The 26,725-nt window shown below is 36.4% G+C and overlaps 3 protein-coding genes across 3 annotated transcripts in view; 1 reads left to right on the top strand and 2 right to left on the bottom strand.

The window, feature by feature from the left end:
* The window catches only part of tmem248 (transmembrane protein 248), a 12,447-nt gene extending 2,811 nt beyond the window's left edge, over nt 1-9,636 (bottom strand). The window contains exons 1-5 of the mRNA XM_016490587.1: nt 9,375-9,636; nt 6,303-6,461; nt 5,156-5,441; nt 3,100-3,250; nt 1,222-1,405 (exon numbers count right to left, since the gene is read on the bottom strand). Coding sequence (XP_016346073.1) covers nt 1,222-1,405; nt 3,100-3,250; nt 5,156-5,441; nt 6,303-6,461; nt 9,375-9,377 — 783 coding nt within the window. The 5' untranslated portion in view covers nt 9,378-9,636. The remainder of the gene's footprint in view (nt 1-1,221; nt 1,406-3,099; nt 3,251-5,155; nt 5,442-6,302; nt 6,462-9,374) is intronic.
* A 157-nt stretch (nt 9,637-9,793) lies between these two features.
* On the top strand, nt 9,794-13,571 carry LOC107691813 (DNA repair protein RAD51 homolog 4-like). The gene is made up of 8 exons (XM_016490619.1): nt 9,794-9,889; nt 9,993-10,080; nt 11,232-11,293; nt 11,568-11,663; nt 11,737-11,827; nt 11,896-11,966; nt 12,501-12,659; nt 13,220-13,571. The coding sequence occupies exons 2-8, from the start codon at nt 9,999-10,001 to the stop codon at nt 13,319-13,321; spliced, it is 663 nt and encodes a 220-aa protein (XP_016346105.1). The 5' UTR covers nt 9,794-9,889; nt 9,993-9,998; the 3' UTR covers nt 13,322-13,571.
* Nucleotides 13,572-13,744: 173 nt separating this feature from the next.
* LOC107691772 (DNA ligase 3-like) lies at nt 13,745-26,487 on the bottom strand. Its single transcript, XM_016490586.1, has 21 exons — nt 26,361-26,487; nt 25,036-25,626; nt 24,796-24,924; nt 22,984-23,196; nt 22,727-22,878; nt 21,818-21,984; nt 21,650-21,727; nt 21,404-21,572; nt 20,908-21,063; nt 20,668-20,799; nt 20,044-20,123; nt 19,807-19,894; nt 19,119-19,196; nt 18,540-18,663; nt 18,306-18,448; nt 18,136-18,210; nt 17,699-17,845; nt 16,890-17,040; nt 16,675-16,772; nt 16,111-16,188; nt 13,745-14,622 (listed from the first exon to the last, which is right to left on the bottom strand). Exons 2-21 carry the CDS (start codon nt 25,577-25,579, stop codon nt 14,389-14,391), a joined length of 3,036 nt encoding a protein of 1,011 aa, XP_016346072.1. The 5' UTR covers nt 25,580-25,626; nt 26,361-26,487; the 3' UTR covers nt 13,745-14,388.
* Nucleotides 26,488-26,725: the final 238 nt, after the last annotated feature.

Below are 26,725 nucleotides of genomic sequence, written 5' to 3'. Positions count from 1 at the left end.
CCACCACTGACGGGATTTGTCATCATTTCGTCACGAGAGTGCTTCCCTCGCCATTTACAGAATTTTCTGGCTTTCCGTGTTTTCACTGTTATACTGTAGGAGGCGCTATTACACATTTTCTAAAAGAGTACTGAATGTCTGGATCAAAACTAGGTGAAGAAGCAGCAGAAACTATCACATATATGTGCCTGGACCACAAAGCCAATCTTAAGTCGCTGGGGTTTATTTGTAGCAATAGCCAAAAATACATTGTATGGGTCAAAATTATTGATTTTTCTTTTATGCCAAAAATCATTAGGATATCAAGTAAAGATCATGTTCCATCAAGATATTTTGTTAATTTCCTACTGTAAATATATCAAAACTTAATTTTTGATTAATAATATGCATTGCTAAGAACTTCATTTGGACAACCTTAAAGGCAATTTTCTCAATATTTTGATTTTTTTTGCACTCTCAGATTCCAGATTTTCAAATAGTTGTATCTCGGCCAAATATTGCCCTATCCTAACAAACCATACAACATCTGAAAGCTAAATAAATAAGCTTTCCATTGATGTATAAATCTCAATTTCGAAAAATTGACCCTTATGACTGGTTTTGTGGTCCAGGGTCACATATGTAAGAAGATGCATATGTAAAATAATGTGATCATCAAACATTTAACCTTACTGAATGAAATGTCGACCCAGGAAGTTCAATAGGACCATGCAAGCTTTAGGGGTGTTGATGGAAGCGATCTACTCCATCTATGTTTTGATCATTATTCTGAATCCCATCCAGACATGGTCTTTGACAAAAACACTATTTTCTCAGCTTTTTGTTCAAAATGTTGCTCTTTTAATGAAACTTGCCCACATTCAACACATTCACATTCAGATTATGATTCGCCATTAGTTTCCCTTTCTTTTAGCTGGCAGTCCCGTGAAGAGATGTAAAATGAAAAATGAAAAATTGCAGAAGGACTAGACAAAATTCAAACATGTGGTCGCAGAAGACACATTTAAAACACATGTTAAGACCAGGTGTAAACAGTCATAGATCTCAGCAGACCACTTGTGATCAGGAAAACGTATCCTAATACCAGGTAAAAACAGGACCTATATGTTTGTGTGCTGCTATGTGGTTGCTAGGGTGTTTTGCCTGGTATTAGTACTGTACTTTCACAAGGCATTTAAAAAACACACATACACACACAAATGATTTGCTGTCAACACTCACATCTGGAACGATGACAGTGAGCTTGGGATTCAGTGTGTGATACACCTTCCCAATGGCACCTTTGTAACACCAGAACGGGTTGTACTCCTGTGTGTACTTAGTGTCTGAATCTCGTGCTGTAGTGAAAATCTTGTACCAGGATGTGGCATTACTGTAGGTCTCTGGGACACAGTGAGGCGGCTGCCTGCAGAGGATTTTTAAAACAAGGTATGAATTACTCATTGTAGATGAAGGAAACTCCAATTAGGACCCTTAAAAAACTATTCTCAGTTATGTAACACAAATTTGCACTATGCTGCAAGTCTTCCATGTGCCCACTGTGTATGTTCTTTTTGTTTTGCCTCAGCTGTCTGGGTCAGTTAAAGTGATAGTTTGCCCAAAATTTACTCACCCTCAGGAAATCCAACATGTAGGTGACAGTAAAGGCAATTTTCAGCTAAACCAAGGTCCCAGCTACCAACGCTTGAGAGTAATATCAGGCAAGACAAAATTAATACCTGTGGCTCCTGATGACATATTGTGGTCTTATGAAGCGAAACTATCAGTCTGTGCAAGAAACTGGACATTATTTACAACATTATTACCTGTAATTCATAGCCTCAGGCAAACAGTGAAGTCCAGAGAATCTTTTCAATTAATTGGTTCTTTCAGACAATTCGTTTCAATGGACAGGTTCAAATAACTGATTCACCAGTTTGTTTACATAACCAGGCAATGACGTGACATATATACGCAATATATTATATTATTAAAACACCCAATAATTATGTGAAACATGGCTGTTTTACATATCTAAACCATATAAAATGAATAAACTAGACTTACTCAACTCACCCTTTTTACATAAACTATGAAAAACCATAAAACTTTCACTTCTCCTCTTCATTTAAGTGCTCAATTCACGCATACTCATATCATCGAGTTCTTCAGTTCGAGTGAACAGATTCATCCAGTTCACTTAAAAGAACCAGCTCAAAAGAACGTTTCTTTTGCAAACTGGACATCACTCCGGACCATTTGACTGAGGCTATGGATTACAGTTGATGTTCAGTTTCTTGCACAGGTCAATCATTTTGCTTCATCAAACATCAAGATATCATCAGGAGCCACAGGTATTCATTTTGTCTTGCCAATATATGCTGTTTTGACTCTCAAGTGCCAGAAGCCATTGACTTGCACTTTATAAATCACCAAAGACCAGGCTGTAAACTTAAAAGTTTCTTTACTGTTCTACTAAAGAAAAATCTACATCTTGGATGGCCTGAGAGTGAGTAAATTAACAGCAAATTTTCATTTTTGGGTGAACGATCCCTTTAAACACTCATTTCTGAGGTCTTAAGTTACTCAGAACACAAACAAACAAATTTATAGAGAAAATACGGAGATGAAAACCTACAATATTTGATATGGCAAAATACAAAAAACATAGTAAGGGAAAATAAGGTAAGATTAAGTTGTACCACCCCCTTTATCTAACAAACTGTGCATATAAACAGGGGGTTAGGGTTCAGCGTGAGCAAAGAGCTCATCATACCAGGCATATTATTGATAACTAAAACATGCATATACTTTATATCTATTTTTTTTTTAATCCACATCTACTTATTTGGCTCAGCTTACAGGAAAAAGAGCTTTCCTTCTGAATGCAAGAACAAATATTATTAATATTTACTAACATTACAAAAATATTCCAGCATCCCTACAGAAGACAAGTGGTATGTAACTACTGTTGTGTGTACTGTTGTAAACTACTGCACTACATTTGAATATTGTGAATTTTAGACTTTTTCTGGTTTTATCTTTGCTGATAACAACAGACATCCTGATTTATAAGTAAAACTATACACAAAAAATGTAAGGTGACTTATGGACACTTACACTGTGACTGGGAAGACATTACTGGCTGCTGTGATGGTCATACAGGTGCTGAAGACCATCTGCTCACAACGACCATGCAGAACGCAGTCATCTGAGTTCCAGGCTACCGGCAGAGTGAATGTGATGTTCATCTCTTCATGGGCCTCTCTGCCTTTAATGACACAAACACACCCACACAGAGTCAGCATGTTCTGCAAAACAAAGGGAGCTTAGATGTGCCTGCAAGTGATATCTAGAAGGTATTTAGCTCCGGCCTCTCTCCCACTGCTATCCCTTTGCGAACAACGGACCATTGTTTGAACTGGACTACGTTCAGCCAAAACACCAGGAAAGAGAAAGAGAGAAAGAGAGAGAGAGAAAAAAACAACAACAACAACAACGACTTTTCCAATCTGATCTGTTTGATTGAATAAGAAAGCCAACAAGGCTGAATTCTGTTCAAAATTTTGGTTTGGAATTTTTCTCAAAATTCTCATTTGAGAAATAATGTAATATAATCATTAAATGTGACCCTGGTCCACAAAAACCGTCATAAGTAGCACGGGTATATTTGTAGCAATAGCCAAAAATGCACTGTATTGGTCAAAATTATCGATTTTATTTTTATGCCAAAAATAATTAGGATATTAAGTAAAGATCAAGTTCCATGAAGATATTTTGTAAATGTCCTACCGTAAATATATCAAAACTTAATTTTTGATTAGTAATATGCATTGCTAAGAACTTCATTTGGACAACTTTTTAAAGGAGATTTTCTCAATATTTAGATTTTTTGCACCCTCAGATTCCAGATTTTCAAATAGTTGTATCTCGGCCAAATATTGTCCCATCCTAACAAACCATACAATGGAAAGTTTATTTATTCCGCTGAAATCTCAATTTCAACGAGTTTTTTTCATCCAGTGTTACATATGTTGTACATTACTATTAAAATATTTGAAGTTAGTAAGATCAAAAATGAAATTAATGACATGTCACATGACATTTGTTACAAAAGATTATAAAAAATTTCCATTTCAAATAAATGCTGTTCTCTTAAACTTTCTGTTCATCAAATCCTGGGGGGGGGGGGATAAATAAAATCATAGTTTCCACAAAAATATTAAGCAGCACAACTGTTTTCAAGATTAGTAATACTAAGAAAGGTTTCTTCAGCACCAAATCTGCATTCTGGATTTTGATCTGTACTTTGCCATCACAGGAATAAATGGCAATTCAAAATCTATTTAAACTGCAATAATATTACAGTTTTACTGTATTTTGATCAAATAAATGCAGCCTTGGTGTGCATAACAGACTTTTTTCCCCAAATACATTTTTAAAACAATCTTACTGACCCCAAACTTCTGAATGGTACTGTATGTGAAATAGTACACTAAATATTTTGAGTTTCAATGTTTGCATCCATTTCAGCTAATACTGCCCACAACTCAACGTGTAACAATAAAGACATTTGGTTTGGTTCTCTTATGTGTTGTTCTTAACACGTAATCATGTAATATCATGTAATGATATGATCTCAATCACAAGATGTTGTATGCCACAGAGAAGGAGTCATGGCTGTTTTTACATATAGATATGAATCTGAAAGTTAAGTAATAATAAATTGTACACAACTGACACAATTTCATGATGCAACAGACACAGCATAAGGAAGATTTTCTAACTGATATGCATCTTGATAATGCATTTTATCTAAAACACACATACCATTTAACCAGACCAATTTTATTTTGGCACGATTTCAACTGAAGAAGCTAAATATGCGTTATCATTATTATTGTCAGACTTTATCTATGATTTGAGTAGGTTTTAATGGTCTTTCCTCACTGGCGAATATAGCTGTACACATCTAAACACAGGTAGTTTCCTATCAAGGAAGTGCAAAATTCTTATTGCTTAGTAAATATGCAAGTTAGGAAACAGTCTATGTGAAAAACAGCTAAAAAAACGGCTGACAAAATCACTGACCACGTGGAGGTATGCTATCAGATGGCACACATCCAAGGTAAATTTCCAACAAACACATACACGTTAAAAAATAATAGAGACATACCAGCAAGGCCAACTTGCTGCCCAAGCACACTGGCATAGAGGTGGGTAATATTGCGAGAGTAGCCCCCAAATGGCCTCAGTGGATCCAGGGTCAATGTGATGGGCACAGAGATGTTGATCGGCCCCGGGTCCTCCAGCAGGGGTGGTGACTGTGTGCTGGATCGCGTTTGACTGCTGGTCACTGTGCTCTCTTGAGTGATGGACTCGTTCAAGCTATGCTTGAGGGTCTCGTTTTCTGAGATGCAAAAGTCAACCTCATTGAATAGGAGAAGGAAGGTGTTCCAATCCTAGAGGGCATGAAAAAAAAAAAGAAGTTACAAAATTGATTAATTCCAAAGTAAAGTTTATCTCCGGCATTTCCTGATCAATATTAATGCCCAGAAGAACATGATTTTCATACCTGTATGTCTACTACAGTGTCATTATTAATTGAAACTGTTAAAAACTGTTTGTCATAATTTAAATAATGCTGAAATCAAGTATAACCTAATATTATATGAAAATAAAAAAATAGAAATGAAGTATGCTATTTAAATATAATCTTGTTTCAATGGTCTTTCCCCACTAAATGATATAGCTGTATACATTCAAAATTTTCAAACGTATGTAGTTTCCCATCAAGGAACTGCAAACTTCTAATAGTAGAAATAATTTATGGTAACTGAATTTAAATATAAATAAATACAAATAAATAAATAAATATATATATATATATATAGAGAGAGAGAGAGAGAGAGAGAGAGATTTTAGTAAACTATAAAATAAATAAATAAATAAATAGAATAGAATAGAAAAAATAGCCTTGTAGCCTTGATGACTGACTGAAATAAATAAATAAAAATGAATACTAAATTAATAAAAGCATACATTACTAAAACTGAAATAAAATGAAAATAAATTAAAGCTATATAAAATATTAAAACAAACAAAAAAACTAACACAAATTACATGACTAAAATTGAAACAATGATTAAAATGAAAAGTGAAAATATAAAAATAATTAGTTAATTTAAAATATCAATAAATACTATAATAGTATAAAACAGTACTAAAATAACACCTGCCAACTTATCGTTAACCATTACATTCTCAAGTATTTTCAAAGGTTCACAGCTCAAACATTTGAGCTAAACCAAGGCATTTCCTACCTCAGTCATTTCAGGTGACTTGATTTCCTTGATCTTAAAGAAGTATCCTATAGTGAGGAAAGCGATAGCCACAGCACTGACGCTGACCATAAAAATAACCAGCGGTGGACGGTTACTTATGTAGGTCTTTAGATTCTCCAGTGGATTCAACAACAACACCTGCAACAAGAGAAAAAAAGAAGTCCCTCAAGCTTAGGGAACTTTCACCTACATCAACACTGGCATTGAATTCACAAGCACTTAATCACACTCCAGTAAATTCTAATTAACGTCTGACATCTTCTGAATATGAACCGGTTTGTGTTAATCTTACCTGTAAGGCACAAAGGTTTGCTAAGCACTAACATATGGCTCCAAGTCAATATTTGGGTCTTATTAGTTTATTATTTGTTCTCTCTTCACTTCTATGTATGACAAGAGCTGAACTGTGAAGTTTCACAACTTGCTTTAGAGTCATTAAGACATGTGTGCGCACCTAAACACCAGTCAATGGCAGATCTTGATTCTAAATCTTGCTTCTGTCGCACAATATCAATATTAACAAGGATTACTCATTACAAAATCAAATATTATTGCAGCTTGAGAATAATTAGAGGACTATAACTCAATTGTGTTGAGAACAACCAGAGATACTGTCAAACAGTTTAGGGTAGAAATGCAAGCAGAAACACCACACCCCACACACATAGAACAAACACTGGATCAATGAGTTGACAAAATGAATAAAGAGACAATACTATCAGTAAATAACCTGACATCTTCTGGGTGGCTGAAAAACTGTTTTACACCAAAAGACAAATTAAATTAAGACAATTATATCTCGCAACCATCAAGAAACCTCTTTTCCTTAATTTGCAGAAGCAACAGCGTGGCATGGGTTACAAGCTCATGCTGGTTTGTGCATTATGCAACATATGTAACACAACCTCACGTTATCGTGAGTTGAGGCATATGTTTTCATCCTTACAGCTGTATTCGGAATATGAAAATACATTTTACAAAGATCAACAATCTATAATGTTTTTCTACTAAATATTGGACCCAAATTGTTCTTGTTGTTCAGTTCCATTAATGGTTCTTGAACGTGCATTCTTCATCACATGACCTCATCAATATTTAACTTAATTTAGTGAGTGATGCATAATTGCATGTTCAAGAGCCATTAACTCGCTTGTCGTGATTCTCTGATTGGTGGACATTTCTCTGCAGAATCATGGATAATGTTGTTTTTCATGAGGAATTCTTATGTTGAATATTTTATTTTTTTTTAAACAAGTTCAAATAACGTGGGCTGATGGTTTCAACAGAATCATATTCCATTAATTAACAACCTCATAGCTCACAATATGTTTTTAAGGTTTTACAAGTTATTGTTAAAAAAAATAACTGAATGAATTAGGTTTTTACTTCTGGAACTTAGCTGCTGCACTAACCACCTTTTTTTTTTTTTACGCATTTTGCAACTTGAACGTGCAAGGCTTCCGAGGACAGCTGCTTCCAGTTATTTTCACTGAAAAAATAGACCTAGACTACTAAAAATAGACTACTCCTCTTGACATTGTAAAATGGTATTTTATCATATTATTTAAATGCATTATTGTAATCATAAACACACTGGTTTATAACGCAATATAGTTTTACCGTTTACTGCACTTTGGTATCTAGGCCTATACGTTTATATAATTATGGCCAACTCTTGAATTTCGTATATGCCACCTCTAAAAGTCTGTGAAATGCCATTAAACAAAACAGACATTTTACAAGAATTTCATAAATAGTATCTCTGGTTTGTTAGGTCCTATATTTGTTCTGTTGAAACTATAAACGATCTCAAGAGTTGACAGCAGACTGTCGAGGGAGGTATTTTTACAAATATTTCTCCCTCATAAGTAGTAAAGGAACTGTGAAGTAGAAGTAAATCAGAATCAGAATAGGAATCGTAAAATTCCTTATGATTCGTATCACTATTTTTATAGACGGGTCTAAGTGGCAGTATTTTTTTGGGGGGGGTGGACTAATTCTCATTAATAATTCTTTATTAATTATGTTTATTAAAGTTTATTTACTGAGCAATTGTATTGGGTTCTTCTTTATTGTGTTGGAATATGTATATTGTGTATTTTATGTTTCTGTAGTTATTTACTCGTCCCAAATTGTTCCAAATCTAAAACACTTTTTTCCACAAATGAAAAGCAAAAGATTTAGCTGTTCATAAAACCACAAATCATGGTGACCATGCCTGTCAGTTTTTAAAATCACCACGAAATCAAAATGGATAACTTTTATTTTATGGAATTTTGAAGTGTTAAATTATTTCCCCACACACTTTTTTTTAAATTAATCTACCCTCACGAAGTGTGTAAAAAAGCCATTAAACAGTCTGTGTAAACAGACCTTTCACAAAAATTTCAATTCATAAATCGTATTTCTGATTTGTTAGGTCCTATAATTGATCTGTTGAATCCAGAAAAGTCTGGCAACAGACTACTGACGGAAGTATTTTTTTTTTACAAACATTTCTTACTCATAAGTTGTAAAAGAAACGTTTAAAAAACAGAATCATTAAGAAGAAATAGAAATCATAATCGTTAAACTCCTTAGGATTAGCTTCCCTATTTTTACAGACGGGTCTAACCGGCAGGTACACTCGGTTATGTATCATATTTGCTCTTATCAGACTGCCGATGTCGGCCTGAATCTCTCGACCTCTCGTCATAGTCTGCAGCACACATCCAGCAGTCAAATCTACACGACGGCTGCAAGTCAAACTCCAGCGAGTTAACTAGAAAGTATTTGTGGGGCATCACTGACGGGTCTGTGACAGCTATAAATGCAGTACATACAGGCCAGTCACAATGTTTTGACACACAGCCGACATCTAGCTGCCTGCGTTAGCTACGAGCTCCGATCTGAACGTCACGTATCATTACTGTTCCCACAAAGAAACAGCTCAATCTGGCAACATGCAACGCGAGCAGCTATGCGGCTAAGTAGTTAGGCAATCATTCCCAACCACACAAATACGACCCGTTAAGCGATTAACGTAAAACAAGCTGAAAATCTCAAACTCACCATTTTGCCCCCGCGAGTGCGTGCGTACGACAGCTGCAGGCGGCTAAAGCTAACAGACTCGAGGCTAACGGGCCTGAGCGACAAACACACAGCTGACAGCGGTATAGGAGTGCACAACACTCCTTCCCATTATTTGCATGTGCGCTATATTCGCAAAACACGGTTTTATTTTGCCTTTGCGTCTATAGCGAGCTGTTGGTTGACGGAAACAAACTGACTGTAGGTGTCTTCTGTGTTTAGGAACCAGCAGAACCAATAGCGTTACTTTAATTTCTCCACGCACGCCCCGATCACGCGAGGCGGGGCTTAGCACAAGTGGGAAGCTTGTCATTGGCTTAGGCAAATCGACGGAGGCTGTGATTGGACGGTTCTCCTGTCAATAGCGCTGCTCGCTGACTGGTGTTGAAATGTGGCGGGCAGCAATATGAAGTCAAGAGGATGTCTCGTAATATGTGAAGACACCCAGAAGAATGTGAAGAACATAAGTGTGTGTTGATGGGGTTTCTAGCCATCTGGTGAGAAGATCAAGTATTTTGTTGTTAAGATGTTTAACGTAGCGTTTTTGTTATCCCGTTTTTATTAACATTGCTGTCGATTGTGTTCTTAAACTCTGCCTAGGGAGTCATGGTGATCTTGAGAGAAGGGATCTGCCCTGGAATAAACGAGGAATTCATTAAGGCTTTACAGTCAGAGGATATCAAAACAGGTGTTGACAATGATCATCAAATAGCAACATGTAGCTTCAGTTCATTTCATCTTTACAGCACTAACAAGAAGTACTATATAGTAGGAGATTAAACCATCTACCATAGTAATATCTTATTAAAAATGTTTTAAAAAATCTAATAATTCTAACTTTAATGTTAGATTTATGTACTGTGTAATTATCTTGGGTCTTTTTTTTGTTTATTGTGTTGGAATTATATATCAGTATATTGTGTATTTTATGCTTCTGTAGTTATTTACTCATCCCAAATTGTTCCAAAAAAAACAAAACAATTTTTTTCCACATTAAACGCAAAAGAATTTTTTCTGCTCATAGCTGTTCATACAACCACAGATCATGGTGATCAAATCTGTCAGTCTTTAGTCGCCATGAAATAAAAATTTACAATTTTATTTTTGAATGCAATTTTACAGTGTTAAATGATTTCTCCAGGCACGTCTTTTTTTCCCTTCTCATTCATGTACCCTTATAATTATAATCATAAAGTGGTCTAAATGACTGGAGAAGTCTGTAATACATAACTAGAGAGAAGCCTGTTGTTTTTACCAAAAGATTCAGTTTAACCTTTTGATAAAGACTGAAGTTAAAAATTGAAAAATGTGCAAATGAATTATTCACAGTAAGATCAATAACATGCATTAAAAATAGATAGAGCATTTCATGTTGCCTTATAATTGACTAAAGAAACCCATACAAGCACCATAAAAGAATTCCATGTGAAATATGAGATATATTCATAATATGAGTCTTCTGGAGCCATAAGATAGCTTTGATAATGAAATTAATGTCAGAAACTTGTCAAACAACCAATGGTATTTTGGCCTCGCTCGAATGCCTTGGCGGAGGGGGAAAAAATCCTTGAATAATGAAATCATTTTTGGTCTGTTCCTCGCAAAAAAATATTTGCATTGAGTTTGACAATGAACTGTCGTTGTATAGAAAAGAGCTGAGTGTGTTCCAACAAAAAAAATAACAGCACAGTTTGAAACGACATGAATAAAAAATTAGAGGACTGTTCATTGAAGTACTGTTGCTGCTCAAGCACTATTGTCCCTTATGGGAATCAATAAAGTATTCTTTACTCCATGACTGCCTGTGGCCTTGTAATAATACATGTTTAATTATTTCAGTTGAAGACTTTGTCTCATGTAACCCAGAAGAACTTGCACGAAAGTGTTCATTGTCTTACAAGGTATGTGGAATAACTTCATTTTTAGTGTGCTTTTCTTACTTCAGCTAACGCCTATTCAATCAGGCCTCACCTTTATTTACCACTATCCATCATAGAGACTGTAACTAAACTAAACAAAGTTAGCACACTAAATACTGTATTATCTTTCAGGCTCTAGTAGCTGTTCGGCGTGTGCTCTTGGCTCTTGGCTCATTTGTGTCATAAAGTTGATTATTTTAAACAGTATTATATCATACTGTGCTCCAGAGGTTACATTTTCCTTTTCAATACATAGATGGAGGCACTTCAAAAAATCAAGGTGTTCCGAGTATTTGATGTCTTCTCTTTGCTCGCATGTCTTCAACATCTGAGATCAAATAGCCTTCAGAAGGTAAGTATTGTTATTTTTAAAAGTCTGTTGATATAAGTGGTTGTTTGTAGCAGAACTCTTGAATGTTCCCTAGGCGTCTGTCGGAGGTGGTTCAGTCAAAGCGCTGATGGTGGATTCAGTCTCTGCTGTGCTCTCATCCATGCTCGGGGGGAAACAGAACGAGGGTATTTGTTTACAATATTGCATAATACTCATCATAATGTTCTGTTCTAATTAGCATCTTATGCATCAGGTATGTCCTTGCTGATGCAAGTTGCTGGGGAGCTGAAGATGATCGCCAAAGACTTCAACATTGCTGTACTGGTATGCACCTTTCTGTTTCCTGTTACAAAAACAAAACTGGAATTATTACTGAATTTCAAAATTGTGGGTCCAAGCCTGGAGAAGTCTAGTGTGCATAAATACTGCTTGTTTTGTTCAAAATATAATATGGAATTGCTCTTTGTGAATGATAATAAAATGAAAGTTAGCATAAAATGAAAATTCACCTTATGAATTTAAGTGCACGTTAGATCATACTGAAAAATACATCCATAAAGATATTATTTTGTTGCAATATTGGAAAAAGACAAATTTCTGCAGCCATTTAGCCTGCTTAAATCCCGCCTCTTTCTTAGGATTGTCTGCAAGCTTGCATTCAGCCAATTTACCACACCCAATCAACAACCGATTGTTTTTTTTCCCCCCAATAATTTATTTGGCTTGGATCTAAGTCACAAGAGCTGTCGCAACTTTCATTCCATTTGCATTAAGAGTGTGACTAAATATTGTCACATATTGGCATATAATAAATGCCTTTTGAAATAAATTCTGTTTCTGTGAAATCTTGCACTGTAGGTGACAAACCATGTGACCAAAGATGGGAATGGGCATTTGAAGGCTGGACTGGGACAGTCATGGAGTCATGTGCCGCGCACACGTGTGCTCCTGCAGAGAGTGGAGGACGCAGAGACTTCATCCTTACGAACCGCAACTCTGACCAAATCATCACGACAGGTGGTTTTTGGGGAAATAATCCTGATTTTCAAGAATAACCCAATAAAGTCTTTACTTAGTGGGGTATAGTGTTGTCAAAAGACCCGGTATTTCGGTACCAAGTCGGATAACCAAAGACTTAAACTACTTCAGTCTGTGTGCACTGAATTTATTTAATACACAAGTTTCACAATTTGAGTTGAATTACTGAAATAAATGAACTTTTCCATGACATTCTAATTTATTGAGATGCACCTGTATGACTAAACTTTTGGGTGAAACTTGTTTACTTTTTTCATACTTCTATTACTTGTGGAAAAACTTGAAACAATTTTAAATAAGTATAAAGAATGGCATTGGTTTTGTACATTTAATTTTTGTTTAACGTTATTAATAAAAATGTTGTTCAATTAGCATGTTGTGTTTTGCTTTGGTACCGAAATTGGTACCGAGAACCGTGGATTTTCACTGGTATTGGTACCGAATACTGAAATTTTGGTACCGTGACAACACTAGTGGGGTACACATGGGACATTACTTCTATTTACTGTTGCTGTTGTTGTTTTTTTAATCATCTTCAGGCTTGTCATCTGGTAGAGGAGTTTGATCTTTGTCACTGGTCTGAAGAGAGGAGAACCTCCATTTCAGACAAGAGGAAACTAGAGGAAAGAAGTAAACCTTGACAAAAATATATAGGTCTATTTAGAGTCGGTGTAAATATGTATAATATTTCTACAAACTGTTTCTGTTGTGGTCTTTGACAGGTGATAAGACATTTTCTTTCTTTGAATGAATGTTTTTGTATATGTACCGTTCAATCAACTCAAAAAGACCTTGCATTCTTTTTTTCTTAAAAACATTTGCATAATGTTGGCACCTTATTTTCTAAGTGAAATTGAGCAATGAGTAAATAAAAAAAAAACATTCGTTTTCCTCAGCACCACCAGTAAAAGCACATTACTGACCATTTTCAATGGAAAAACAAAATACATTTTTGCATTATTCTGCATCTCACCTCTATGTGTCAGTATAACTCCAAAAATTACTGATTAGACAAGGGGGAAAACCCATGCCATGTTATACAGACACTCATACAATCACTCATGTTGGAGAACAGAACTGCTGTTCCCTGTTGCATGCTCACAATTCAGGTACAAATCAATTTCTTTGTGCACAAAAGGCTTGTTTTAATTAGAATGATTAAACAGTTGAAATTACACACAACTACCATTACTAAGCTAGAGGGCTCTTACCCAATTTACTCTACACAATTATTCATTCCACAATCATGCTTTATGGCTGTTACTATTGTATTGTTAATTACTCATCCTGTGCCCAAGAGCATACTCCATACAAACATCCTTTTCAAAACAGATAAATGACATTGTATCATGAAGTAATCAAAATCATTAGTTATCTACCTCTTTGAAGAATAAGCGTATGACATGAGTGGCAGCATTGGTCAATGTCACCAAGGTTTAAAAATGATAAATATGTGAATCCATAATGTCAAAACCAACAAAATTGAAAACAGACAGTTTTCTAGCACAATGTGTGTAATACCACAATGTGGTAAAGCTAACAAAAACATGAAACTGAGACACCGGTTAGAAAAAGTTCTTTCAGCTCGTTATTGCTGTAGCTGCGAGTCTGAAGAAACCGGTTTGCTGTTCTCTAATGAACAATGTCATTATAGGACAAAATGCCTGAGCTTTGTGGTAGTGTCCTTCCAGCAGTCTCTCTACCTCATTCAGCAGGGAGGAACCACCCTCCTCTTTCGGATGCATTCCCAGATCCAGTTGGAGGTGACCCTCTGGGCTGAACGGTCATCCTCTGGCTCTCCCAGTGTATGTGTGGCTGAAGCAGAGTCATACTCTGGCACCAAATCTCCATCGTACGCTAGGAAGTAGCGCCGAAGCTTCTCAAAGTCCTGCACTGACTCTGGGAGGTAGAGCTTCACGCCTGTGAAAATGTCCAGTAGTGTCTGCAGGAAGACGACACGGGTTTTAGTGGTGATGAAGTATTGTAACAACAAAATTACACCCTTTAGCTTTAAATGGAATTTTTTTTAATACACTAAGTCAGTGGGGTCCAGTGGTTTTTGGCCACTCTTGACTTTCACTGTGTAGGCAAAAACAGTTGAAACAAATGTAGAATATCTTTGGATAAAAGTTAAGTCAGGTTTTCAACACACTGCTGTCACTTAATAACTTTACACAGATCTAATATAAACATGCGATTTCTTTCCCAGCTGTTTACCTTCACAGACATAACTGACAGTTTTTGTAACAAAAACACCCTTTTTACCCTGTCAAAATCAGCTCTGTTTTCAGCAAGCCGTTTTAGTCCATGTTGCTTTAAATGCTAATGAGCTCTGCTGACCCCGCCCCTCTCTTCCATGGGGTGACCAGCAAGCGCAACCTTCCAGTCTCCCTCGTGAAACCAACACGGAAGTGACTAAAACTGCAATTCATCGACTGGCCGCTAGAGGCTGGCTCCAAAAGGGAGTCAGTCCCATAGACTCCCCATGTTAAAATGCGTGGTTTCAGCAAGCAGCTCCCGTCTCTTTGCCCATTTTCGGTTATGCGGGAGTGACGCGTGGTGACGCGCTGCCAAGATGGCGACGGCCGGCTCCACCTACTTTAGGCTCCAAAAACGCTCTTCGGAAACCTACGGGTGACGTCACGGACACCACGTCCGTGTTTTTATACAGTCTATGGTGACGAGCATACTAAACTTCAGCCGAGAGGGTCTAAGGTAAGATGGCTTTGTCAATCAACTATCATGGGAGGGGCCTGTGCAGAACTAGGTCATTCTGCCAGGAATCTCAGAACAGCCTGATTTGAGAGGGGATTTTCAAAATAGGGATTTAAAAAAAAAAAACACTGGGTGGATTTTTATCATTATAGGGTGGATGTGTACACACACTTCCGACACATTTATGTTCAAACAACATGTAAAGTGAATTTAGCATCCGATGACCCCTTTAACAAACTTGTGTGTATTTGACAGTTTAAGTGCAATAAGACATGAAAGAGTAGTGTAGTACTCACATGCCGTGTGACGGCAGCTTTCTGTGCGCATGCTTTGGATGTGTGCGCTCAGAAAACCGTATTATCAGAAGTTTAAACTGATATGGCTTTAAAACATATGATTTCAGCATGATAGATGTGATAAAACAACACGTTTTTTTGACAAAGTATCTGAGGTATGAGATGTAAAGGCACAGCCCTATTAAGGAAAAAGGAGGCAGGGAGCAGCAGCTCATTTGCATTTAAAGAGACAGCCCGTTTCTGCTTCCACTCAAAATAGGCATTTTCAAAATGATATAATAAATTATTGTAGGGTATTTTGAGCTGTAACTTCACAGACACATTCTGGGGACACCTCAGACTTATATTACATCTTGTAAAAAGGGGCATAATAGGTGCCCTTTAAGTACAAAATAGGCATCAAAAGAGGTTAAAAAAACCTTTTCATTTTTTGGGTCAGTTGTTTGAACAGTCTTCAATTTGCTTTGTCCATTGCTGTGAACGGGTTCTGTTTTTATCTGAAATAGAACAAGATCACAGGGTTTGAGTGGAGAGATGATCTAAAAACGGATAAATGAAACCTGTGTTCAAAGAAAATACGCTGCCGTTGCAAAGTTTGGGGTAACTAAGTTAAGTTTAGGCCAGTAAGCAAGCAGCACGACCATTTTCAAAATTGATAATAATAGTAAATGTTTTTTGAGCACCAAATCAGCATGATAGAATGATTTCTGAAGGATCATGTGACACTGAAGCCTGGAGTAATGGCTGCTGAAAATCAGCTTTACCATCATAGGAATAAATTACATTTTAAAATCTATTAAAACAGTTAATTCAAATAAATTGTAATAATATCTGACAACATTACTGTTTTACTGCATTTTGATCAAATAAATGCAGCCTTGGTGAGCATAAGAGACTTAAAAAAATAAAAAATAAAACATCTTAATGACCTTAAACTTTTGAATAGTATTGTATAGCATATATGGGTTCGTCAGATAACAAACCTTCTTGGCATCTTGTTTCTCTGCGGGTAGTTTCCTCTTAACTGCTGGAGAAGATGATTCTGTTTTCACTGCCTTTGCTTTGGGAGCATGACCGTTTTCTGAACAGTTGGAACAATTATAGAATGTAAGAACTTTTTTTAATGGTACTTTTATGATGCAGATGTCACACTTGACAACTACAGACCAAACAGGATCTGTTCATGGTGAACACTTACTGGTCTTGTTAGCTGTGGAAGCTCCATGAGATGCAGAGAGAGAGTTTCCTCCACTCTCACCTCCTGAGGAGCTCTTGTCATTTTGGCTAGTTTTGGACGGACCAGCTGTCACCTCAAAATCACAGTTCTCCTTTGAAATACGATACAGCTCCTGCAAAAAATAAATAAAATATTTAGTAAAAAAAAAAAGAAAAGACTACAATATTTGATTTACAAACCAACCTAATAGTTTGCAGGAAAAAAAAAAAGTTTTATTTATAAGAAAGATTATTTATTTAAAGTTGCAATTCTTTCCTATAGTAACTTATATCCAATTGTGACATTACAGAAAAAAAAAATGGATGGGGATGGGTTGTACCCATCAGATGTTGACTGGATTTTGTGATGCTGGCATTGCACTAAAAAAATGAATGCGAGCTTGTAGTCAGTTGTAGATGGGTGGAGTTTAAGCAGACTAAATGAATGGAGAAGTTCGGCATACATCAGAGAAAAATTATGCCATTTTACCGGAAGATCGAATGATGACATTTTGATTAAACATTCTGTGGTCAAAACAACAACAACAAAAAATGTGGATCTTATTGTGAATGACTCATCCTTGTATATACCATGCATTTCTAAAACACATGGTTAATATTTGAATTTTTAGTTCATGTCCACTTATTTCACTTTGATTTATCATTTTGAACATGCTATGAAAAGACATGTAACATTATCTTTGAGACGCTTGATGGCACATCCTACAGTTCCTGGTTGCATCTCTATTTAAAATGCATACGGATATGCAAATATTTTCCAATCAAGGGTACCTTGAGCTGCTGAAGGTTAGTGGCGGTCTTCCAATCTTTGTCGTCTCGCATTCGAGTGCATCGTGGGAAGCGGATGGATATGCCATCTGCAGTGTGCATTTCTGATTTGGAAAACTCAGCTCCTGTTATTTCCCACACTGGTGCTTTCTGTAAACATTGACATACAGGATATATTATTCCTGATAGTCCAATACACAACACAAACTACTACAGTTTCAATTCAGTACAAACATCTTAAACATTTAAGTGTTGTACGGTCTATTAAACACATTCTTCTGAGTTAAAGAGATAACAAGCCAATAAAGTTCCTTCATTGCCATTTTTCTATCACATACTCAACTGTAACCAGGCTTTTAACAGAGCCTCATCAAGCTCATTTCACATTACAAGCACACAAACATTAAGCATCCCTTCGGTCGTATTAGGAAGAGTCTTACTTCTGGATCTCGGATAATGAAATCTGGGTAATAGTTCTTGACGATCTTCAACCATCCTGGGATCTTGCTTGGATCCTGTGAAAGCAAGATGGATAGGAAACTTATGAGATACATCTTTCATAAATCTGATACGACAATGGAGGCACTACTGATTAAATCATGAGATTTACCTTGCCAATTTTGATGACGTCCAACTCCTTCTGCAGTCTGGCTAAGGTGGCGTCGTCATAGCCTCCTGAACACTTGGTCACAGTGCACCACTTCTTGGATTCTGGGTCATAGCATCCCATAAGGAAACTGGACATAATTCCACCTGGCACACAGAAAAACATAATATTTCTCTCTAGCAACTCTGAAGTTCAGTTATTGTTTAAAACCATTTGGATTGGACTGCCGATACGGACCATTTGAGCCTTTGCCATAGAAAGCACCAAGCACCACGAGGTCAGCGGTGTCCGCCATTGCTCCTTCGTTCAGATAGTCCTTTTTCACCTTCAACCAGTGACGTTTTCCTGGTTCATAATGCCCCTGAAACAGCAACAACACCATGAAGTGACCCAAACGAACACAAATGCACTGCACTTTTTCATTTTAAAGCCATAAGCTGTCAGAATGCTTCAGTTTTTGGCAGCTATTAACATAGGTGTATCATACTACTTAATATTTTTACAAATTAGGTCAATTTTTTTAATGCGACTTGTCTATTCCGACCAGTGTGTATAAAAAGAGTGGGTTCCAGTTTCTTCCTCTGCTATTCACTGTTGCTTAGGAAAAACTGTTTAAGAGTGCCACCAAATTATAGGTTTATGTAACAGCAGCGACTCAGGTAACCAGTAGTGCACATATTATTGGTTGGCCAGTTTTATTTGCAGTGGCATGGAAAACAGATTAGAACACCTTTCTGAAAAGAAATATGTGTTGTATTGTTGGCATGCAAATCTATTACATGCTATTATCACACTCAGATCATACTCAGGCTATACCTTGATATCCTTCAGAACCAAACCCTCAAGTCCTTCTCTGATGACACGTGTGATCATTTCTGCCAGATCAGCAGCTCTCTGTTGGGACACAACGTCATTAGCTTTATAAAATCATCCACCCTTAAGTCTTATCATAACAAACTTTTAATTAACTTGACCTGCCTACACATTTGTAAGCATTCTTGAACATTGAGAACATATGTGACCCTGGACCACAAAACCAGTCATAAGGGTCAATTTTTTGAAATTGAGATTTATACATCATCTGAAAGCTGAATAAATAAGCTTTCCATTAATGTATGGTTTGTTAGGATAGGACAATATTTGGCCGAGATGCAACTATTTGAAAATCTGTAATCTGAGGGAGCAAAAAAATCTAAATATTGAGAAAATCGCCTTTAAAGTTGTCCAAATGAAGTTCTTAGCAATGCATATTACTAATCAAAAATGAAGTTTTGATATATTCACAGTAGGAAATTTACAAAATATCTTCATGGAACATGATCTTTACTTTGTCCTAATGATTTTTGGCATAAAAGAAAAATAAATAATTTTGACCCATACAATGTATTTTTGGCTATTGCTACAATTATACCCCAGTGACTTAAGACTGGTTTTGTGGTCCAGGGTCACATATGCATGATAAGTAGAGAAGGAAAAGCATATAAAAAAACACTGCACAACTGACCGTGACATGCTTCATTTCTGAGAACAGAATCCTGTTAGGAACTTCCACCATACTGTCATGGAGAAACTTTCTTCTCTCACAGAGAGGCCTGGAAAACATCACCACATCAACATCTTTAGAGTCTTACCATGAAAACCTCAATCAACATTTAATATAAAATATAAATGTTTCATTTTTCTCTAAAACCTGCAATATCTTTCAGATAAATGAAAAATGCATTCCTTTAGGTTGACTCACTTGTCCATGAGACTGACACCATTGAAATAAATGCAGTCGAACACGAACAGACCCACTTGAGCATCCTGGAAAGCTGCTTTCTAAAAACACAAACAAAAACAAATTAATACTTTTATTCAGCAAGCATACATTAAAGTGATCAAAAGTAACAGTAAAGGCATTTATAATGTTACAAAAGATTTCTATTTCAAACATACTGTTCTTTCTATTCATCAAAAAAAAAAAAAACCTGAACAAATGTATTAATATAAAATTAAATATTGATAATAAAATCAATATTTATTATATAAAAAAATATTAATAAATAAGTAGTAATAATATTTGACAATATTACTGTTTTACTTTATTTATACTCAAATACATCCAGCCTGGGTGAGCATAAGAGACTCGTATCAAAAACAATAAAAAAAAAAAAAAAATCGTACATATCCCAAATTTTGAACAGTAGCATAGTGCATGTGTTTACATGGATTCATTTTATTATGCCTTTTTTTTTATTTTTTTTACAGCATCCATTCAGACGAATGAAAGTCAAGTTACATCAGAATGAGTAGGGTAATGCCATTTTAGGTATATTTAACTAATCCTTTGAAGAACATCAAAACACATTGCTTTCTGGTTTACCTTGTGTACCCCAAGAGTCCCAAAAGGCAGTGGTTTGCTAGTCTTTGTATCAATAAGAAGAACTTCAGCATCAAGGATCATACTATGGGCACCAGGAAATGCTTGCGGTATGAAATCTTTAAAATGGGCAACCTGTGGGAGAAAATCAAACTCTTTACAATATATTTTAATGGTTTTAAACATGTATATAAACATCCCTCGACATTTGATTTTAAGAGCTAACAGACTGGAGGTCCTGACCTTGTGTGGGAGTACTGGTTTGAGACTTCGACTGAAGTAACTGAAGTGATTGCCGTTCTTGTGGACCTGCACACGCTCGCCATCATACTTGATCTCAGAATACATCCCATTAGGACATTTCTTCATGGCATACTCGATGGACTTACATGCTTCTGCCTACAAGAATAAAAACAAATTTTTATAACATAAGCATAATCTTTTGGGGTTTTTTGGTTGTAATTGAAGAATATTTAATTAAAAAGACAGCTCATCCAAAAAAAAAAAAATTCTAAATTCCATTCCAAACCTGTGCGACTTTCTTCTGTAGAACCTCAAAGGAGATATATTAAGAAATATATATTGATATACATCTATATATATATATTTTTTTTTTTCAAAATATCTTCTTTTATATTCCACAGAAGAAAGTAATTCACACAGTTTCGGAGCAACATGAAGATGAGTAAATGACAAAACTTTTTTTTGGTGAACTTATTCAATTATCTGCGATTCAGACCAGCATTGGCTGTACAGGGGTCATCAGAGACGCCTCCACGCTGAGGATTTTTCTGGGCCCTGTCCCATTAGAAGCATCCTGCTGGTTCCGTAGCACCCGGTCAATTACGTCACCCAGGTTACGAGAGGCTTTGAAGGCATCATGGGCGTTGGGGTCCACAGCATCCAAACTGATGAGAGAAAATTCACACCGAGTAAGACAGAATAAACACAATGCCATTAGGTACAATTTGCTAGCGACACTCACACATGCTTAGCCCCAGAGTTGATTTTCAGATCATGTTTGACCAAACGAATGTAACACTTCAGATCATTTCCGGTGCATCTGGGAATCAAGAAAGACATTTTAAGTTAACATTTTCAAAATTTAAACATTTGTAATAAGAATTTTATATAATCAAATTCTAAAAATGACTTTTTAGCAATATCCTGCAGCTCTGCGTGCTGGTCATCCTCCTTTGTGAGTTGGGACAGACGGCTCAGTGAAGCATCAACCTCCTGAATAGTTAGAAGACTCTTGGCTGCTGGAGGGAAAGACTTGCTGTCCTCAAAAAACATCCGCACCGTCTCTGAAACATCACCCTATATGAAACCGATAAAGATCAGTAAAGAAAAAGGTCAAGTATTTCTCAAAACAACTGACTTCTTTTGAAAAAGAAATATGTTAAGCAATGTGACAAACCTGTTCCAAGTCTTGCACCATCTCATCCTGACTGCAATTCAATATGCGGCTGAAAAGCTTGACAATTTGTTTGTCATTGAGGTTGTACACATTCTTAACCACTCCTGGGAGGAGAAGCTTCACTGTCAGGTACAAATCTCCTCGGAATTTGTCTGTAAAGATGTGGTAGGCATATTAACAGAGAACAAAAAAAGATGCTTTTGAAAACACTTTTTAAGCTATTTGTGTTCATGTTGGCCCATAGTTTCAATGCTCACCTCCACCAGAGCCTTTTGTTAAGAAGTCTCTGATGATCTCTGTCTTGGCGTTATAGCTGGACTTCTCTGAGACTAAGGCACAAAGTTTGCGGAACTCCCGCAGTAAGCAGTCTTTATGGTTGGGATCACATAGCTGAGCTGATTTAGCACTACCCTGAGTGGGTTTGGCTGGAGATGGTCCAGGACTGGAGGAAGAGGAACCGGCTTTGGTAGCTGTGGACACATGATAATCTTTGTATTAAGTTGGTAGAGCATGACAGTATTACATGATAGATTATACATCTATATCATACCTGTCCAAAATGAACTTTTGTCCAAAAGTCAAGTATTTCTCAAAACAACTGACTTCTTTTGAAAAAGAAATATGTTAAGCAATGTGACAAACCTGTTCCAAGTCTTGCACCATCTCATCCTGACTGCAATTCAATATGCGGCTGAAAAGCTTGACAATTTGTTTGTCATTGAGGTTGTACACATTCTTAACCACTCCTGGGAGGAGAAGCTTCACTGTCAGGTACAAATCTCCTCGGAATTTGTCTGTAAAGATGTGGTAGGCATATTAACAGAGAACAAAAAAAGATGCTTTTGAAAACACTTTTTAAGCTATTTGTGTTCATGTTGGCCCATAGTTTCAATGCTCACCTCCACCAGAGCCTTTTGTTAAGAAGTCTCTGATGATCTCTGTCTTGGCGTTATAGCTGGACTTCTCTGAGACTAAGGCACAAAGTTTGCGGAACTCCCGCAGTAAGCAGTCTTTATGGTTGGGATCACATAGCTGAGCTGATTTAGCACTACCCTGAGTGGGTTTGGCTGGAGATGGTCCAGGACTGGAGGAAGAGGAACCGGCTTTGGTAGCTGTGGACACATGATAATCTTTATATTAAGTTGGTAGAGCATGACAGTATTACATGATAGATTATACATCTATATCATAGCTGTCCAAAATGAACTTTTGTCCAAAATTATCTTCGGTGGGTCAAGAGAATTACTTGCCAGTTGGCAAGACATTTTATAAAACGAAATAGTGAGAATAATCTGATACTCGTCCATGTTAATTTAAACCAAGATACACTAAATGCCTATATGAAGACTTCAGATGCAAAAACCTCCAAGTCCGTCAGAGATTTTTCTTTTAAAGGGGTCATATGATGCTTTTTTAAAGATCATTATTTAAGTGATCTTAAAGATTCCTAAATGCATCTACTTTCGGAAGGCCAAATAAAATGCTTTTGCTTTCACCTAGAAACACACAGAGTCTCCCTGACATGGCTGCTTCAACACTAACTGCGGTTACTGAAACCACGCCTTCTTTCTTTGCGTGCACATTTGGGCGCATTATGCAAATATTCCCACATAGTGACCTAGATATGTGGAGGCGTGTTAGAACGAGCCGTTTTAGGGGGGTGTGGCAGAGTCTTAACTTTGATAAAGAATATCTCTTTGGTTTTGAGACTTTAGTCTTTGCAACTTCAGGGATCTTATCTATTCACAATCAGCTTGTAACACTCCAAAGAGAAAGGAAAACTTGAAATCGTATCATATGACCCCTTTAAATTAGCATTTTTATCAGGCTCCTATGAAAATAACACTGGACATTTTTGAAAATAAGCCATTTAATAACTGACGAATAACCTTTTTTTTTGCAGTTAAAGTGAAACTACTGAACCTAAACATAGGAGCCTGAAAAAAAATCTCTTAGAAAAAAACTTTTGCATCTGTCTCCATACACAGTACTAAGTGACTACAAAGATAATTTGTACATATAACCTTTTATTCCTAAAAATAAAGAAAAATTAATAATAAAAAAAAAAAAACAATATATAGAGATGAAAATACATTTAAAATATACAGCACAAAAATACAATATTGCAGGAATACTGTAATATAATTCATTATCAGTAATATTTATGGCTGGTAAAAGTTAATTTTGGACAATGTAAATTATATTTAAATCTCTACAGCAACCAAGTTACATTACTATTCACAGGGTTGGAGACAATTAGGATTTTTAAATAAATACTTTTATTCAGTAAAGATGCTTTAAATTGATCAAAAGTGACAGTGAAGACTTTATTACAAAAAAAGATAAATTTCAAATATTAAGCAGCCAACTCTTTTTAACATCGATAAAAAGAAGGTATGTTTCCTGAGCAGCAAATCAGCATATTAGAATGATTTCTGAAGGATCTGAAAATTGGCTTCTGGAGATTTGCCATCACAGGAATAAATTACATTTTAAAATATATTTCAACAGAAAATTGTTTCATAGTATTACTGTTTTTACTGTATTGATTAAATAAATAGAGCCTTGGTGAGCATAAAAGACTTTCAAAAACAATAAAAATATATTACTGACCCCAAACTTCTGAACCACAGTGTGCATTACAAAAAGCAAAAACAACAAAAAATATCAGCAAAACAAAAACATTTTGTGCTACTCTCTTAGTGTTGTACCTGTAAAGCCAGAAAACTTGCGAGGAGCATTGACCGTTGGATCAGTTAGCGGTGCTGACAGCTGCCCACTGTTATTTAACTTTGCTTGCGCTTTCTTCTTTGGGGATGCATTGGCTTTGGCTGCCAGCTCTGTTAGAGAAGAGAAGAGAGACTGCTCAGCATATGTCAAGTCTACAGTGACAACTGATCATGCAAACTAAAAAAGGAGAGTAAAGCAAACGGTAACAATGGCCTGGATACCTGAAACATGTTTATTGATTAGTTCTTTATCCTCATCCTGAAGTTCCTCCCATCCCTCCAGCTCTGTGATGTCGTCGATTTTCTTCGTGGTGGCACGTGCTCTCTCAAGCTTCTCAAAGATGCACTTCACGTGGTACCACTCCTTCATTTCTCCTGCAGACTCACTGAATGGGTTTGGCACTATCTTGCCAACCCGGACCAGCCCCTTCATGATCTTGTCTTTGCATTTCTTGCAGCCAGCCGTGCCACGTTTGGCATATTCCACACAGTATCTCTGCTCTGCCATGACTGGTCGTCCACTTTGCCACTCAGGCCAAGAAACGTGGAAATAAGAGCTGGAGCTGAGACTAAACTGGCGAATTTGTGGCACACAGAAAAAGATGCCACTGGGGCTAGATGCAAAGCCCCAAGAAAATATAAGAGTCCTGGAGCACTGGAGAGATGGATGATTTAGTGTTCCTCTAAATGAAGTTTCCCTACAAAGGTTTGGCAAAGATGATCTGCTGAGTGTCCTCACTGCCCTGCCAAGCCAAAGACTGGGCATAAAGTTCAGTAAAACTGAGTTTCCATCTTACACAGCAGAAGTGATTTCTGCAAGAAAATAGAAAATGCTCGCGTTTAAACAGCATTCAGCTGTATTTTTTGACAAACTAGAGTTGTGTGGAAATGTTAAGCTTAGTATTGGAAGTATAGGCTGGTGAGGTGGCAGCTAAACTGAAATAACATTTATTTTCATTAAGCAATAACATTATAAGAAAGAAACTTAAAACAACATCCAACTTGAAACATTCTTAGATGGCAGAGAAAAGAACAAATTAACACAAATGCCTAAACATAATTATAATATGCAAGCGTATAAGTGTAATGGTATACATTCAAATCAATACTTCATGCAATTATATCCAAAGAGCTTCCAGCACTCTCAATAATCGGCCTGATTTTACTTTTTCACAACTAGTGCAGTTACATTTATGAATATGTCTTTGTATGCACACGTGTAACAGTCAATTATAATATAAAACACCTGCAGTCCAGCACAATACATTGCAGAAGAAATACATTAATAAGCAACTTCAGTTAACTTTAGTATAAACAAATACTAGAAATGTCATTTTCAAACAGCATGTGCCGAAATTGTCATTTGATACTGATAGAATTGTCACTTACAATTCTATTTTTAGTGGTTCTGTTTACGTGTCGCTTTGTTGATCAACGTGGAATTAGCTCACATGCTAATCTTAGCTGAACAATGCAGCAGCAGCCATAAGACCAGCTAACGTTAACTGTTAGAGGATATACAGAAACTCATCTCAATCACATTTTACCTCAGTTTTCAATGCAAGATGATCCCAAGCTCCTTGCGTAACGATTTTCATTTTAAAAACAATTTACTAATGTGTTAGCAAAAAAAGAACATGATTTCTGAGTTGTGTGCGGTCCCCTTTAAATCACATGAGCGCTTCCTCTTTGTTTGGAAGTGTTTCCTGTGCAGTGCGCATGTGCACCGTACATACCGCATGTTAATTTTTGCAATGTATTGGCCTGCTTTAGCCACAAATCCAAGGTGACCGCTATCAAACTCATCTTAAGACTTTATATTTATGTTGTAAAAATTTTAAAACTCTTGTGCTAATAAGAATTCCACATTTTGTTTAAAACGTGGCTTTTTGAAGACGCTCTGTAGTTGTTG

The sequence above is a fragment of the Sinocyclocheilus anshuiensis genome, unplaced genomic scaffold, assembly GCF_001515605.1.
Source record: "Sinocyclocheilus anshuiensis isolate Anshui unplaced genomic scaffold, SAMN03320099.WGS_v1.1 scaffold246, whole genome shotgun sequence".
Classification (NCBI taxonomy): domain Eukaryota; kingdom Metazoa; phylum Chordata; class Actinopteri; order Cypriniformes; family Cyprinidae; genus Sinocyclocheilus; species Sinocyclocheilus anshuiensis.
This window is presented reverse-complemented; position numbering and strand designations above follow the sequence as displayed.

Bases quoted from the DNA above. Each gene is read 5' to 3' on its own strand.
- LOC107691813 (XM_016490619.1), top strand. From the start codon at position 9,999: ATGGTGATCTTGAGAGAAGGGATCTGCCCTGGAATAAACGAGGAATTC. The intron at 10,081-11,231 runs GTGTTGACAATG...TAATTATTTCAG, and splicing joins GTCAGAGGATATCAAAACAG to TTGAAGACTTTGTCTCATGT. The intron at 11,294-11,567 runs GTATGTGGAATA...TTCAATACATAG, and splicing joins AGTGTTCATTGTCTTACAAG to ATGGAGGCACTTCAAAAAAT.
- LOC107691772 (XM_016490586.1), bottom strand. From the start codon at position 25,579: ATGCCCAGTCTTTGGCTTGGCAGGGCAGTGAGGACACTCAGCAGATCA. The intron at 22,879-22,983 runs GTGAGCATTGAA...ACATCTTTACAG, and splicing joins AACAAAAGGCTCTGGTGGAG to ACAAATTCCGAGGAGATTTG. The intron at 18,211-18,305 runs GTAAATCTCATG...TTGCTTTCACAG, and splicing joins ACGTCATCAAAATTGGCAAG to GATCCAAGCAAGATCCCAGG.